The sequence below is a fragment of the Mobula birostris genome, chromosome 26 (assembly GCF_030028105.1).
Source record: "Mobula birostris isolate sMobBir1 chromosome 26, sMobBir1.hap1, whole genome shotgun sequence".
Taxonomy (NCBI): Eukaryota; Metazoa; Chordata; class Chondrichthyes; order Myliobatiformes; family Myliobatidae; genus Mobula; species Mobula birostris.
The window spans coordinates 47613519-47631530 of record NC_092395.1 but is presented as its reverse complement, the minus strand read 5'-3'; the positions used below and the strand labels follow the sequence as shown (position 1 = coordinate 47631530).

Here is an 18012-nt window from a genome sequence, read left to right as displayed (position 1 = left end):
GACTCATTTCAGGTCTGCAAGGTATGAGCAATGAAGAAAGATTGAAAGAATTAAATCTTTTTAGCCTAAGTAGATGTAGAATGAGAGGAGACATGATAGAAGTGTTCAAAATCATTAAGGGTATAAGTAAGGTGGATGCCAGCAGCTACTTCAAAGGTAATCCATCGTCAAGAACACAGAGACATAGGTGGAGACTGGTTAAAAGGAGATTTCAGACTAACATCAGGAAGCATTTCTTTACACAGCAAGTTGTGGACACATGGAACAAACTATCTCGTTGTCTTGTTAAGAGTAGTACCTCAGAGACTTCCAAATCAAAACTTGATAGTTATTTCAAAACACAATATGAATAGGAATTTGGCAAGCTTTGTTGGGCCAAATGGCCTGTTCTTGTCAAAAACTTTCTAATGTTCATTGAAAGGAATCCATCACATAGTCAATTTATGTAGAAGTGTTTCTTTCCTTTCCCACATATGCCTCAGTTGACCATGTTAGAACAGTCTCCTTTACTGCAAGTTTGGAGCTCTCTCCACAAGCTTGGCAGTAGTTCCTCTCCATCCTCAGTGCTAGTTAGGGGTGAGCTGCTTTACTGCTGAGTTAGGGATAAGCTGCACTGATGTCATCCCCCTGCTGTTGATTATCTTTGGACCCATGAAAATCAACACAGAAAACGTCAAATCAATACCTAAGTCATCCAGGGTAGGCAGCTGTATGAAAAGCAAGATGAAATGCAAGAAAAGCCTGAAATATTAACTCTGTTTTTCTCTTCGCAGATACTGCCTGACCAGTTGAGTATTTCCCACTTTCTGCCTTTCAAATATACTACTTGTTGTGCTATCAAATCACTTGTTATTCACAGTCTGAAAATTGCCAAGACCCTGCTGCATGGGTACAGGTTGTCTGTGTGGAAAGCCTGAGCTGCTTCTGATCTCAAGGATGTGTGCTTAGCACACTGCTCTAATCTCTCTACACCCACGAATGTGTGGCAAGGCACAGCACAAATGCCATCTACAAATGTGTTGATTTGATATTGTTGCCAGAATTTCAGATGGTGATGAGGAGGCGTACGGGAGTGAGATGGATCAGCTGGTTGAGTGGTGTCATAACAACAACCTTGCACTCAACATCAGTAAGACCAAGGACTTGACTGTACATTTCAGGAAGGGGAAGTTGAGGAGACACTCCTGTACAATGCCCTTCTGTTGTGTAAGGATGGTACAGGGGTTACCATGGTGATCTATCAGTGTGGTGCTGCATCGAGAAAACACAGCTGACTTAAAGGTGTGCATGTGAGCTGCTCCCAGAGCAACATGGTCTAATTTCCTCTAAGGGGATAGTGGTTGGGCGAAGTACGTCATTCAGTAGATGACCAACTAGGAATTTGCATTAAATGCACAGTACGACTCAAGGCAGGAAGCACCTAGTGGAATTTCTAGAGCTACAGAGATATGTTTATCTTACTGGTTCACTCTGTGTAAGTGCCTTGTTCATTTTACAGCACTGAAGATCAACAGCTGTGCGATCCAAATTGCAGACAATGAGCTCTTAGTTACCGTAAAGCAAGTCACCACTGGATCTTCTATAGAAACAAGTCCTGAAGGACAGTGGCAAATCAGGATGCATGCAGAACAGAAAGACTTGCATTTCTAGAGGATATTTCATGATCTTTGACTGCCTCAATGAGGGGACAGCCAATGAAGTATTTTCAAAGTGTATTCACTCTACCAGCACTGTAAGCTATTCCGCCAGCGAGCTCATAAAGAGCTCCCTCAAACTGTGATGGATGAAATGACCAGTCACCAGCTTTTAGCTCTGGGAGTTGAGGAATAAGTCCCAGCTCATTTTCGAAATACCAGACGTGGCCTTGTTTTGATGCCATGTGCAAAGGCAATACCTCTCGTTTCTGACACAAAAGATTTGGCAGGTGCTGGAAATCTAGAGCGACACACACAAAATATTGGAGGAACTCAGAATGTCAGGCAGCATCTATGGAGGAGAGTAAACAGTTGACGTCTTAGGCTGAGTTTCAGTCCTGATGAAGTGTTTTGTCCTGAAACATTGACTGTTTATTCCCCTCCACAGATGCTGCCTAGCCCACTGAGTTTCTCAAACATTATACATGCGTTGGCTCTTGTTCCTGACTTTGAACTCAAAATATAACACATAACATAGAATTGTATAGCACGAGAACAGACACTTCAGCCCAGAATGTCTGTCAAAACATAATGACAAATTAATCATTTCTGCCTGTACAGGATCCAACATCCCTTTATTCCTGCATATTCATGTATTTGTCTAACAGCCTCTTAGACATCACCATTTCATTTGCTTCCAGTACCACCCAAAAGTACATTCGAGGCACCTGGCCCTATCTGTAAAAAACTTATCCCACACACTTCCTTTAATCTTTCCCCCTCTCTCCTTCATCTGGATTTTGTGCTCTCGGCTCTGGTGAGAGCCCATGTGTACTGGAATAGATGATGACTGGAGCACTCAATCAGCAGCCCAGGAAAGGTATTGAAATGGCTATGGCTTTTCAAGAATTGTCACCCTGGGAATGAACAAGAGGGACCTGTTCAGTTAACTGAAAACTATTTACTCATCACATTCCCAACTCAGCACAGAGTATGGGTCTTGATACAAATTTCCAAATAATCACAGACGGAAGAAGACAAGTCGGGGTGGGGGGGTGGGGGGAGGGGGGAGGGGCGTGAAAGAAACCATGCTCAATATCTATTTCCTTAACACTGAGGCTTGGGACGTGAAATGAGGAGGAAGCCAAAGCTGGTGGCCATGGAAACATTATGCAGTCTCCAATCCCAGCACCTTGGCTGTCTGTATGTCAGTGGGGCTTTCAGCACAGCTTCAAGCTCCTGCTGAGGTTTTCCCTTCCTGCAGAATGGTTTTGTCTGTTATTTTTATTACAGTTCCAAAAATTCAGCTGGGCTGACTTCTGCACCGTGTGATCTTTGTGCATGAACTGGCCAGGGGCAATGGGGTGCCTCAGGAAATGAAACCATTCTTCCTTCGAAGTGCGTGCCGGCCAAGATAAGTTGACATTCTTCCGTACCACAGCACTAGTTGCTCGTCACGCTAGCCTGTCTCCCTGCCTCCACTTTCACCTCGGCTGAGAGAGCACAAGGGCTGTTGGCTGCTCAATATTTCTTTCCTTTGTCCTTCTATCTAATGAGCATTTAACAGCAGGATTTGTGAACATAGATGTCCATTTGTCCAAGATTAGTCTTATTGTCCTCCTTATTTTTTGGGCCCTGCCTTTTACTGTCCCTTCCCCTCCATCATCCACACAGCAGGCTGGAGTGAGATCTGCACATATCTTGACACATTCACACCTCAGATGGAAGCTGATTCCTCTGTACATGGCATCCCCAAGTTAAGGAAGGTTACAGCCCGTAACCCAAACTGTTTTCAGATTGGAAATGTGGCCACAATCAAAATCAGACTTATTATAATGAACAGATGTCATGATATTTGTCAATTTGTGGCAGCAGTACAATGTAAGACATAAAAATTACAATAATTTACAACGAAGAGTAGAGGGATTGGAGAATATAGGTGCATAATTCCTTGAAAGTGGTGCCACAGGTAGGTAGGGTTATAAAGAGAGCTTTTGGCACATTGGCCTTTATATATCAACATATTGAATACAAGAGTTAGATGTTATGTTGAAGTTGTACAAGATGTCGGTGAGGCATAATAATTTGAAGTATTGTGTGCAGTTTTGGTCACCTATCTTCAGAAAAGATATCAGTAAGATTGAAAGAGTGCAAGGAAAATTTACAAGGATGTTGCCAGGACTTGGTGATCTGGGTTATCGGGAAAGGTTGAATAGGTTAGTTCTTTATTTCCTGGAGCACAGGAGAATGAGAGGAGACTTGACAGAGGTATAGACAATTGAGAGGGATATAGATAAAGTAAATGCAGGCAGGTATTTTCCACTGAGGTTGGGTGAAATTAGAACTAGAGGCCATGGGTTAAGGGTGAAGGGGGAAATATTTAATGGGAACATGAGAGGGAACTTCGTCACTCAGAGGGTGGTGAGAGTGTGGAAAGAGCTGGCACGCAAGTGATGGATACGGGTTTGATTTCACCATTTAAGAGACATTTGGATAGATACGAAGATGGGAGGCACATGGAGAGCAATGGTCCAGCTGCATGTTGATGGCACCAGGCAGGTTGACAGGTTGGCATGGACTAGATGGGCCAAAGGGCCTGTTTCCGTGACTATAACCATAAATAAATAGGTGGTGCAAAAGCGGGATAGCGAGGTGGTGTTCATCGGTTCATGGACCATTCAGAAATCTGATGGCGGAAGGGAAAACGCTGTTCCCAAAGTGTTGTGTGTGGGTCTTCAGGCTTCTGTACCTCTTCCCAGGTGGTAGCGATGTGCAACGGGCATGCTCTGGATGGTCAGATGGATGTCACCTTCCTGAGGCACCACGTTTTAAAGGTGTCCTCAGTGGTGGAGAGGTTTTGTCTGTGACGGAGAGCCTGCAACACTTTGCAGTTACGTGCATTGGAGCCTTTGTACCGGGTGGTGATGCAACTAGTCAGAGCGCTCTCCACTGTAGGTGTAGGAATTTGCTGGAGTCTTTGGTGTCATACCGAATCCCCAAAACTTCCAATGTAGTCAAGCTGCCTTCTTCGTGATTGCGTCAGTCTGCTGGGTCCAGGCTAGATCCTCTGAGATAATGATGCTCAGGAACTTGAAGCAGCCTCTCTTTCTACCACTGACTCCTCAATGAGGACTTGAACGAATTCTCCTGACTTCACCTTCCTGAGGCCCACAATCAATTCCTTGGTCTTGCTGACGTTGAGTGCAGCATCTAGCAAATCCATCCTGCCAGTCTCCCAAATGCTCACTCATATGTATGGGCTGTAGGTAAGTCTAGCCTTTGTAGCCGAGGAAGATCAGCCATTATAAGGCCGGATTTACTGTTCATCTTAAGGTTGGCCTGTCACCTAAAACAGGACAACGTTTTGAACATCTGCAAGGTCCTATGGTAAAAATACATCCTGTTAGATCAGATATAACTTCTTTGTTAGACAAAATCTCCCATGCTGGGTTTGCCTAAAAAATGTCAACATGGTGCAGTTTTGGACCCCCTAAGGGATGTTCTGATGTTGGACAGAGATCAGAGAAGATTTATGAGGATGATTCCTGGAGTACAGGGAGGAATACAGCTAACATATGAGGAGCACTTGTTGGTTGTTGGACTGTATTCATTAGAGTATAGAAGAATGAGAGGGGATCTCATAGAAACAGTTCGAATGTTGAAAGGGTTGGACAGAGTAGATGTGGAAAGGCTGTTTCCCTTGGTGGGTGAGTCCAGGACAAGAGGCCACAGTTTTAGAATTAGAGGGTACCCATTTCAAACAGAGATGAGGAGAAATTTTTTTAGCCAGAGGATCGTGGATTTATGGAATTCGTTGCCACATATGGCTGTGGAGGCCCGATCATTGGGGGCGTTTAAGGAGGAGATTGATAGGTATCTGACTATTCAGGGTATCAAGGGGTATGGGGAAAAAGCCGGAAATTGGAACTAGATGGGAGAATAGTTTAGCTCACGGTGGAGTGGCAGAGTAGATTCAATGGGCCGAATGGCCTACTTCTGCTCCTTTGTCCTGTGATCTTGTGATGCCAGTGGGTGCCAACCACACCACTCGATGTGGGAAGTTATTGGTTTGTGTCCTATCACAGTTCAGGTGGAATGTTGCACTGTCAGAATTGCACTCTCTCAAGGAGGTTGCAGTTTCCTGGCTGCTCGGGTTACAAGCAATGGGGTAGAAGGCAGTTCAGGCCACCTTTTCCCTTTACCTATGTTGTTAGAACTGATTTCTCAGCTGGCTGTTACATTGCAAATCAGCTGCTTCATTCTCCATTCTCAGTGACCTGGAAGTACTGCATTCTCTGTAAAAGGATAAATTGAGGATGGGACAGGTGCTAGGGAAATGCACACAAGTTCCTTCTCCGTTCAAACAAAAGAAAAAATTCAAGTTCTTCTAGGGCCTGACAGTGTAGAAATTAACGTTCTTTACAGTTGAGTATTCAGAATGGTGGGGGGGGGGGTGGTCACAGATTTGAAATATGAAGTCAACCATTCCAGACACAAGTGAAGAAAAATGTCTTCACCCATGACTCTTTATATGGAGGTCTCTATATGGAGGGTCAGTCACTGAGTGTATTCGAGGTGGAGATAAATAGATTTTTGGATATTAAAGTTATCAAAGGATTTGAGGTTTGTGCAAGAAATTGGCAGTGAGGTGAAGGAACAACATTGAAGGGCTGAATTTCCTATCCATGCTAATGGTCTTCCTCTCTCTATTTTCTCAGTGGGTTTATTGCAAGAAGATACCCTAAAAAGACAAATTGTTGAACTATTTCTTCAATAAATGCTCCATGTAATAGCTACCCTACTTTAGCTTCAACCACCCTCCCGTTCTCATGGAAACATCAAGTTGTGCACAGAGGGACCAGCCCTTCAACACAACATGTTCGCGTCGACCGTCAGTTACTGACCTATTGTGACCCCATTTACCTGCACTGCTCTGCGGTGTCTTATACTGTGGCCATGCAAGTGCTGGTCCAGATGCTTCAGGTCAGTCCAATAATCTCTTTTACCCCCTACCATCAGACAGGAGGTCCCATAGCATTAGGGTAAGGACTGTTAGGATGGGAAGCAGCCAATTCCCTCAGGCCATGTGACTGCCACTACTCAGGTCTCATCACTAATCAAGTGCCAGTAGTATTTTGCTGTTTACTTTTAAACTTGTGTCATAAATGCACCTTATTATTTGTTAATATATTTGTTGCAATATTACTTTGTGGCAATATGTGTGAGTTATATGGACTGTGTTGTGCACCTTGGTCTGGAAGAACGTTGTTTCTTTTGGTGGTATACATAAACAATGCCTATAAAAACTACTCATCCCTGCCTAAGTTTTCACGTTTCATTGTTTTACAACTTTGACAAGTGGATTTAATTTGGCTTTTTTAACTGATAAACAGAAAAGACTCTTTTGTGTCAAAGTGAGTGAAAATAAACACACAAATTGGTCTCAATTTGTTATAATTATTAAACACAAAATAATTGATAGCATAATTACTCACTCCCAGTATTTAGTAAATGCAGCTTTGGCAGTAGTTACAGCCTTGAATCTATGTGGATAGGTCTCTATCAGCTTTCACATCAAGACACCACAACCCTTCCCCATTCTTCTTTACAAAACTGTTCAAGCTCTGTCAAGCAACACATATAAAAATTGCTGGTGAACGCAGCAGGCCAGGCAGCATCTATAGGAACAGGTACAGTCGACGTTTCGGGCTGAGCTGCGCTCCACCAGCAATTTTTATGTGTGTTGCTTGAAATTCCAGCATCTGCAGATTTCCTCGTGTTCAAGCTCTGTCAGATTACATGGGGATGTGAATGAATAGCCCTTTTCAAGACCAGCCACAAATTCTCAATTGGATTGAGGCCTGGACTCTGACTTGGCCATTCCAGGACATTAACTTTGTTGTTCTTAAGCCATCCCTGTAAGCTTTGGCTTTATGCTTGGGATCACAGTCTTGCTAGAAAACAAATCTTCCCCCAAGTCTCAGTTCTCTTGCCGACCGCATCAGTTTTCCTCCAGGATTTCCCTGTATTTTGCTGCATTCATTTCATCCTCTGCCTTCACAAGCTTTCCATCGTCTGCTGCAGTGAAGCATCCCCACAGCATGATGCAGCCACCATCATGCTTCACGGCAGGGATGGTGCGTTTTTGATGATATTCGGTGTTTGGCTTACACCAAACATTGCATTTAGTCTGTTGTCCAAAAAGGTCAATTTTGGTTTCATCAGACCATAGAACCTTCTTCCAGCTGACTTCAGAGTCTCCTACATGCTTTCTGGCAAACTCCAGCTTAAATTTCCTGTGAATTTTTTTCAATAGTGCTTTTCTCTTTGCCATTTTCCCATAAAGCTGCAACTGGTGAAGTATCTGGACAACAATTGTTGTTTGTGCAGTCTCTCCCATCTCAGCCACTGAAGCTGTAACTCCTCCAGAGTTGGCACAGGTCTCTTGGTGGCCTCCCTCACTAGTCCCCTTCTTGCATGGTCACTCAGTCTTTTTGAGGATGGCCAGTTCTAGGTAGATTTACAGCCGTGCTATATTCTTTCCATTTCTTGACTTAACTGTACTCCAAGGGATACTCAGTGACTTGCAAATATTCTTGTATCAATCTCCTGACTTGTGCTTTTCAATAACCTTTTTGCAGAGTTGCTTGGAGTGTTTTGTTGAATTCATGGTAGAGTTTTTGCCAGGATACTGACTCACCAGCAGTTGGACCTTCCAGATATAGGTGTATTTTTACTACAATCAATTGAAACATCTTGACTGCACACAGGTCTCCAAAAAACAGATTTCCATTTAAATAATTATGTGACTTCTAAAACTAATTGGCTGCACCAGTGATGATATAGTGTGTCATATTAAAGGGGGAATCAATTCTTTTGTGTTTTATATCTGTCATTAATTTAGATCACTTTGTAGAAATTTGTTTTCACTTTGACAGAAAAAAGTCTTTTTCTGTTGATCAGTGTCAAAAAAAAGCCAAATTAAATCCACAGTGATTCAATGTTGTAAAACAATAAAACATGAAAACTTCCAAGGGAGATGAGGACTTTTTATAGACATTTTTTATGGTTGAATGACAATAAAAACTGAACCTGAACTTGAAATATTCTGAGAATCTCTGCTTCTACCACCCACTCAGGCAGTGCATTCCAGAATCCAACCCCTGGGTGAAAAAAATCCTTCCTCTCTAAATCTCTTCCCTTCACCTAAGCCTATGTCCTGTGGTCTTAGACACCTCAACAATGAGAATTTTTCTCATTAACTACCATATTTTCTGCACCTCTATCAAATCCTTCCTCAGCCTCCTCCGTTCCAAAGCAAATCCAGCCCGTAGTCTCTCCTCATAACTGAAACATTCTATTCAGGTGACACACTGGTGAATCCTTTGCATCTTCTCCAGTGAAATTGTGTTCTTCCAGTTGTGTGCTACTCAAAATTGTAGACAGTATTCCAGCTGCAACTTGGATATTCCTGCTTCTTTTCACTTTCATACGGCAACAGATACAAACACCTCAAAGTACGTGCTCAAGGACAGCTTCTATCCCATCGTAATAACACTATTAAATAGCTTCTGGGTATAAGCTGGACCCTTGACCTCACAATCTACCTCACACATTATTTACCCGCACTGCACTTCCTCTGGGGCTGTTACACTTTATTCTGCACTGTTACTGTTTTCCCTTGTTCTACCTCAAAGCACTGTGCAATGATTTGATCTGTACGAGCGACAAGCAAGAGAAGCTGGCCCACTGCCGTGACAATATTAACCCATACCAATACCAATAGGAGATGTTTTAAGACGCTCCTATCTTATAATTTAGCACCAGTTAATGAAGGCAAATCTGTGCCACTTCTTCATCACTCTACTCCCTCTGCCATCTTCAATCATTCTTTAATCCCTTCCTTCCTCGATACGCTGTAGGCCCCTATTAATCATGTCCTTCCATTCCTCGGTCTACCTCACACGTATTTCTGAGGGTAAAGTACTAGCGAGGGTTATCTCTCAGTCACAGTGCCTCAGTATCTATCCCTTTCTTCAGCTCAGCACAGCCCTGGAGCGATTTCAACCTGCTCCCCCACCCTTTCCCCAGAGCCTTGCAAGCCCATGCCTTCAGATACTTACCCAGATCCCTTTAAACACTGTGGCTGAGTTTGACTCCGCTCCTGCCCTGGAAGCACAGTCTGAACCATAAGGACTTGTTGCACTGAAGAAATCTGTTAATGAAATCTAAAGTCTGGCCAATAACTGCTCAGTGTAAAATATCTGTGTTTACACAAAGCTGACCCACTTTAAGCTGATCACTGAGCTAATCCACAAACTTTGTCCCTGGCAAAGCCTTGTTTATGAGTTCCTGGCTTTCTGTGCAGACCAGATGTCAGGAAGCTCAGCGATATTGTAAAGTCTGAGTGCAATTGCTATATTTTATTTACAAAAAAATAACCTTAGCAACAAGACATCTATAGTGGGAAAAAAGGCTAAATTCTTCCTTTTGCTGACCTATACAAACCCTGCATCACACGTACGCAGTCAATTTAAATCCTTACCCACACATTTAAATACTCTCTTCAACTCCTCACACTGTGTTTATCAGAGACTGGAAACTGAAGAGGGCATTTGACCACTGGATTAAGTCTGCATTGGAAACGATAGGTAAGAGTGAAATTGGGATGTGGTCCCCATTTAAATTATTTTGGAATATTGACCGTTGATTTTTGTTTGCAGTACGTCATCATGGGGTGAGGCATTAGAGGAGATGGTGTGGTAATTGGGAGAAAGGGCAGAATGATAGATGGGAGCTTCCATCAGATAAGGGCAGAATAACCTTTAGCAAGCAATCTGACTGTGTGCTAAATCCAGGCTTTGTCTGGTGTCCCAAGAGTAGAAACAATCACATCGCACATTTTTGATAAAGGATAGGGAGTTCTCATAAAGCCGTAAGTCACAGGAGCAGTATTACACCATTCAGCCCATCGTGGCTGTGCTGTCATTCAATCATGGCTGATTTTTTTTTTCATCTTCTCCCCATAACCCTTAACCCTCTTATCAATCAGGAACCTAACAGTCTCTTCATTAAGTATACCCAACGACTCGATTTCCAGAACGCATTGTGGCAATGATTTTCATTGGTTCACCACCCCTCTGGCTGAATAAATTCCCTGATGTCCCCAGGATATTCATCTCCCAGCCAAGACTCATTACAGTAGTTCATAGAATTATTCCTGTGGGATCATGCTTTGCAAACTGATTGTCACATTTTATAAAATAAAATCTTCACTTCAAAAGTATATCTTGGCTGCGAAGAATTTTGAGGCATTTTGAAGGCAGCTGCCGGAAATCTGAAATCAAAACAGAAAGTGCTGGAGACACTTAGAAGGTCGGGTGGCATCTGTGGAGAGAATAGTGGATGTATCAAGTGGCAGACCCTTCACCAATTGGTCTGTTTTCCTTCCCACAGATGCTGCCTGACCTGAGAGGTGCTTCTAGCATTTTCTGGTTTTATTCTGGAACATCCTGAAGCTGAAACAAAAACCTCATGAATCAATCAATCAATCAATAATAGAAAGACAAAAAGTAAGTAATAGCCCTCTCTTTGAGCTTGCTTGCTATGTTCAATGAAGACCAAACCTTTTAAATTGGGGACAAAATGAAGGAAAAAGCTAATGCCTGCAGGAGCAGGAGGAAACAAGATTATGTCCTTGCATCAGCCTCATTCTGCCTTGCTTCTCAATGGTGGTAGCCATTACTGCATCAACATTTTGCTGAAGAATTTAGTGCTTTCATATGGGAACACTCGATAGGCAAGTTATAACGGGATATAAAGAAATAGCAGAGAAGCTCAAGAAATATGTAGTGCCTGTCTTCATGGAAGAAAGACTGACCAGAAATACCAGAAAACTACGTGTCGGGTGAAAATGAAGGGATTTAGAATCAGTAATAAACAGTATTGGAGAAGTTGGTGAACTTGAATGATGATAAATCCCGAAGCTCCTGATCGTTACCCCTGTGTTTTCAATGTGGTTTCTTTGAAGATGGTAGCTGCTCTGAATATTATCCTCCAAAGCTGCCTAGGTTCTGGAATGAATCCTACAGATGACTGGGGAAATAAATGTGACCCCAATACTTGGGGAAGAACGGAGAAGGGAAGCAGGAACTACTGGCTTTTGCAAACTATTGTATAATGAAGAATGTAGCAACATAATAAAAAGAATATAGGTCTGAGCAGCATGGATTTATGAAAGATAAATAAATTTGAGTGATCTGTTAGAGTTCTTGTAGGATATGATCAGCAGAATAGTAAGAAGACCGTGTAGATGTGAAATATTTAGGATTTTAAAAGCCTTTCAATAAGGTCTCACACAAAAACTTGGTTACAAGATTACAGCTTAGAGATAGAAAACAAAGAGTAGGAATAAATGCAACACACATCAAAGTTGCTGGTGAACGCAGCAGGCCAGGCAGCATCTCTAGGAAGAGGTGCAGTCGACGTTTCAGGTCGAGACCCTTCGTCAGGCCTGCTGCGTTCACCAGCAACTTTGATGTGTGTTGCTTGAATTTCCAGCATCTGAAGAATTCCTGTTGTTTGAGTAGGAATAAATGTTTTCCTCAGGCAGTTTATGACCTGTAAGGCACCTCAGGAATTGGTCCTTGGGCCTCAAACATTCACAAACAATAATTTGGCCTTTGCGTCCAAATGTCGTATTTATAACTTAACATGATACAAAACTAGGATTGGGGAGGGGAGGGGAATTGCTTCTCCGATTGGAGGCCTGTGACTAGTGGTGTGCCACAGGGATCAGTGCTGGGTCCATTGTTATTTGTCATCTATATCAATGATCTGGATGATAATGTGGTAAATTGGATCAGCAAATTTGCTGATGATACAGAGATTAGAGGTGTAGTAGACAGTGAGGAAGGTTTTCAGAGCCTGCAGAGGGACTTGGACCAGCTGGAAAAATGGGCTGAAAAATGGCAGATGGAGTTTAATACAGACAAGTGTGAGGTATTGCACGTTGGAAGGACAAACCAAAGTAGAACATACAGGGTTAATAGTAAGGCACTGAGGAGTGCAGTGGAACAGAGGGATCTGGGAATACAGATACAAAATTCCCTAAAAGTGGCATCACAGGTAGATAGGGTCATAAAGAGAGTTTTTGGTACATTGGCCTTTATTAATCAAAGTATTGAGTATAAGAGCTGGAATGTTATGATGAGGTTGTATAAGGCATTGGTGAGGCCGAATCTGGAGTATTGTGTTCAGTTTTGGTCACCAAATTACAGGAAGGATATAAATAAGGTTGAAAGAGTGCAGAGAAGGTTTACAAGGATGTTGCCGGGACTTGAGAAACTCAGTTACAGAGAAAGGTTGAATAGGTTAGGACTTTATTCCCTGGAGCGTAGAAGAATAAGGGGAGATTTGATAGAGGTATATAAAATTATGATGGGTATAGATAGAGTGAATGCAAGCAGGCTTTTTCCACTGAGGCAAGGGGAGAAAAAAACCAGAGGACATGGGTTAAGGGTGAGGGGGGAAAAGTTTAAAGGGAACATTAGGGGGAGCTTCTTCACACAGAGAGTGGTGGGAGTATGGAATGAGCTGCCAGATGAGGTGGTAAATGCTGGTTCTTTTTTAACATTTAAGAATAAATTGGACAGATACATGGATAGGAGGTGTATGGAGGGATATGGTCCGTGTGCAGGTCAGTGGGACGAGGCAGAAAATGGTTCTGCACAGCCTAGAAGGGCCAAAAGGCCTGTTTCTGTGCTGTAGTTTCTATGGTTCTATGGGAGGGGGAAGAAGGGAAGAGAATTCAAGGGGACTTGAACAGAGCTGAGTGAGTGGACAAGAATATGGCAGATAAAAAAATGTGGGATATCCACTTTGGTGCGTGTAACAGAAAAGCAGAGTACTTTCTAAAAGGTGATAGATTGAGAAATGGGACCCAAGGAATATTTGTCTACCAGTCATTGAAAGCTAGTATGCAAGTGGAGCAAATGACTTAGAAGAGAAATTGCATGTTGGCCTTTATTTATGAGAGGATTTGACTACAGGAGTAAAGGTACCTTAAATGCAATTCTATAGAGCACTGGAGTAGAAACAGGCCCCAGGTTGGTCATGTCCTTGTATCCACAGACCTCATTGTCTTCCATGTTGTGTACTGTGTTTCAAGTTCTCATCTAAACACTCTCCAATTTTTTGGAGAGTCCTAGCACCAACAGCATGTACCAGATTCTAACCATCCTCTGGATGTACCCTCAAGTCCTCACTAGATCTTTCTCCTCTCACCTTAAGTCTATGCTCCCTGACAACAGACACTTAGAACATATAATATAGCACAGGGACAGACCCTCCAGTCCACAATATTGTGCCAAACTATTTAAGCCACTGACACCTAATCCTTTCTGCTAGTACATGTCCATATCCAAAATTTTCTGTAGATTCATGCACCTACCTCACATCCTATTAGATCTCACGATTGTATTTGTCCCTATCACTACTTCAGGAGCATATACCAGGCACCTACCACTCTCTGCTGAAAATACTCGCCCCACACATCTCCTTGGAATTCCCCCTCTCACCTTAAATTTCGATCTTGTGAAAAAGATCTCCCAAGTGGTACCTGGCGAGTCTCCTCAATGTCTTCTCCAGTGCAATCACACACTTCCAAGAGCGTGGTGACAAGAATTCTACACAATACTCCAACTGTTCCCCGAAGCTTTTTTTAATTGTCTCATAATATCTTTGCTGTTACGTTCTAATAAATACAAATATCGCCTGTGCATTCTGTACCAACTTAACTTTCTGTACTGTTGTGGAGGATGTGTACAGCAAGGCCCCCCTATTTCTCCCTGCTTCCTAGTGCACTATACTTTGTGTATCACCAAATCTTCATCCTCTCGAAACACATATCTTCATATTTTTCAGCATTAAATTCCACCTGCCGTTTTTCTGTCCATCGGATGACCCTCCTCACTATCAACCACGTCATCAATTTTCATGTCATCTGTACCACCTACATCCAAGTCCAAATTACTAGTACATGTAAAAAAAGAACAAGGTCTGAACTCTGTTGAACATCACCTGCCATGGGCTTTCAATCACAAAATCGCCCTTCTATTACCAAACTGATTTTGTTTCCAATTTTCCACCCTACCCTGGATCTGATGGTCCCACACTTTCAGCCCAGTCTCCTGCATGGGATGTTGTCAAAGGCCATAGAAAAGTCTATCTAGACAACATCAACCACGTCATCCTCAACAACATAGTCACCTTCCCAAAATATTCAATCAAATTAATCTTAAGAAAGTCTGTCTTTCCAAGTGCAGATTAATCCTCTCTCTCAAAAATTTTTTTCAATATTTTTCCTGCCACTGGATGCAGACTCCTAAGCCAAGGGTCAAGGTCTCAAAATAAGGGACTGGACATTTAATCATGAAATTAGGGGATATTTCTTCACTCAGAGGGACTGCAAATGCTGTCATCTGGTGTTACAGAACAAACTCAACAGGTCAGGCAGCATTTGAGGAGGGAAACAGACTGTCAATGTTTTCTGGACAAAAGTCAAGTCTAGTACAGGAAAATAGCGCTGAGATAGAAGATCAGCTATGGTTTTCATAACTGGTAGATCAGGGCCAGATAGCCTATTTTTGCTCCTGATTTTTCTGTTCTTAGTATATTGAATCATATGCTGGAAAGCAATTAGCTACTTAGCACTGTGGTTAACTGGCCATAAAACTGGTTTGTGGGTTGAAGGAATTGGCTGAATGTCTTCCAGAAGGAATTAAAAGTCAGTGGGAGAAGAATATCAGTGTGAGTTGCATAACTGCTTTTACTTGATCTAAAGAGGAATCAAGGAGTGGGTCTTTCTACAGTGCCTGCAGTGTTGACAGTTTAATAAACATACACCTCCACTACTGACATCCTTCTTCAAGTCACATTTCTACAACATCAGATTTCTACCACTCCAGCAACAAGTTTCAACGGTAAACTTTCTCCCATGAGTTGGAATGTTGTTGCTCAGGAACACATAAATCCTTAAATGGGAATATGGTGAGCTATCCCTCTGCCAGCATCTCTGAAACAGAGTAGTTGGTCATTATCACATTGCTGTGTGTGGAAGCTTGCTGTGCACACCGTGCATGCCTTTTTCTAAACTATAACAGTGAATCTACTTCAAAATATAATGCTGCACTGATGTGTCCTAAGGCTGCAGGAGGCTTCCTGAAAGTGACCAGCCTTGTAGGTAGGGTGGTAAAGAAAGCACATGGCATGATTGTAATCGTTGTTCAGTGCACTGAATATAGAAGCAGGAAGTCATGTTGCAGCTTTGGTGAGACCATGTTTAGAGTATTGTGTACAGTTCTAGTTGACCCATTACAGGAAGAATGTAGAGTCTTTGGAGAGGGTATAGAAGAGGTTTATCAGGATTTTCCCTGGATTAGAGAGTATGAGCCATCAGGAAAGGTTGGAGAAACTTGAGTTGTTCTCTTTGAACCATCAGAGGCTGAGGAGAGCCCAGGTATTTGATTATAATATTATGAGTGGCATAGATAGGGTAGGCAATGCATTTATGGTGAAGGGGGCAACTTTAAAGCAGATGTGCAGGGTGTGTATTTTTATACAGAGAATGGGGGTTGCCTGAAACAGGCTGCCAGCAGGGGTGTTTTAAAAAGCTTTCAGACAAGATTCAAGATTGGTTAATGTCATCTCCAGTACACAAGTGTAAAGGAGAACTAATTGTTACTCCAGATCTGATACAGCACAAAAAAAAAGATAAAGAACAGAATAATAATAAAAAACACAATACATTTAAATACCTGATAGCTCATATACAGAGATTGATTGTCTGTCCATAAAGTCGGATTATGCACAGGAGTGTCTGTACATAAGGTGACTGACAGGAAATGATGAAGTAGTGTTGGTGGTGGGGTGTATGGAGGGTTGGATTAGTGGGTGGAGATTTTGATCAGCAGTACTGCTGGGGAAAGTAACTCTTCTTGAGCCTGGTGGCCCTGGGGTGGATGCTACATAGCCTCCTCCCTGATGGGAGTGGGTGGGATATTTCATGATATTACTGGCTGTTTTCCAGCACTTTTCTGTATACATGTCCTCGATAACGGGTAGGCTGGTGCCAAAGATGCGTTGGATAGCTTTGCCCACCCGCTGTAGAGTCTTCGTGTCTGCCGCAGTGATAAAGTCAATTCAGTTCAGTGTAGTTTCAGTAATGCAGCTTGTCAGAATGCTCTCTACTCTGCAGATGTCGAAAGACGTGAGTATCGATCTGCATAGTCCAGCTCTCATCAGACTCCTGAGAAAGTAGAAGCATTGGTGAGTTTTCCTAATTGTGTGGAATATGTTCGGGGGCCACAAGAGGTTGTGCAAAATGTGCGCTCGCAGGAGTTTGAAACCGCTTGCAGTTTCCACTGTTGTGCTGCCGATGGAAAGAGGGGTGTGAGTGTTGTGAGTTCTCTTGAAGTCGATGACCATCTCATTTGCCCTGTTGACACTGAGGATGAGGTTATTTGCCTCGAACTCTTTCACCTCCTATCTGGAGGCCATCTCATCGTTGTTGGTGACGAGCCCCACCACAGTTGTGTCATCAGTGAACTGACAATGTGATTACTCGGGTGTTTGGCCGTGCAATCGTGTGTGAGCAGGGTGTACAGCAATGGGCTTGGCACACAGCCCTGGGGGCACCCGTGTTGAGGGTGATGGGGAGGGAGGAGTGGTTGTGCATCCTGACTATCGGAGGTCTGTTGGTTAGGAAGTCCAACACCTAGTTGCACTGTGGTGTATTTCGACTGAGCAGTAGGAGCCCATAAATACATCAATGTGTAGAGAATAGAAGGATATGGATCATAAGACCACAAGACATAGGAGCAGAATTAGGCCATTCAGCTCTTCGAGTCTGCTCCGCCATTCCATCATGGCCAATCCCGGATCCCACTCAACCTGTTTTCTTCCCATATCCTTTGATGCCCTGACCAATCAGGAAACTATCAACTTCTGCCTTAAATATACCCATGGTCTTGGCCTCCACTGCAGTCTGTGGCAGAGCATTCCACAGATTCACTACTCTCTGGCTAAAAAAAGTTCCTCTTTACCTCTGTTCTAAAAGGTCACCCCTCAATTTTGAGGCTGTGCCCTCTAGTTTCGGATGCCCTCACCATAGGAAATATCCTCTCCACATCCACCCTATCTAGTCCATTCAACAGTTGGTAGGTTTCAATGAGATCCCCCCGCATTCTTGTAAATTCCAGTGAGTACAGGCCCAAAGCTGCCAAAGACTCCTCATATGTTAACCCTATCATTCCCGGAATCATCCTCGTGAACCTCCTCTGGATGTGACAACACATCCTTTCTGAGATATAGGATCATG

At 42.9% G+C, this 18012-nt stretch overlaps 1 protein-coding gene across 3 annotated transcripts in view; it reads right to left on the bottom strand.

Annotated features, from left to right (window-relative positions):
- palm1a (paralemmin 1a) overlaps positions 1–18012 on the bottom strand; it is a 277402-nt gene that overhangs the window by 191215 nt on the left and 68175 nt on the right. The window contains exon 1 of one of the 3 annotated variants that reach the window (XM_072244276.1): positions 9758–9840. The exons of the other annotated variants lie outside the window; for them this stretch is intronic. Within the exon in view, the coding sequence (XP_072100377.1) occupies positions 9758–9825 (68 nt within the window). The 5' untranslated portion in view covers positions 9826–9840. Of the gene's footprint in view, positions 1–9757; positions 9841–18012 lie in introns of those variants that run through there. 3 annotated transcript variants of the gene reach the window in all.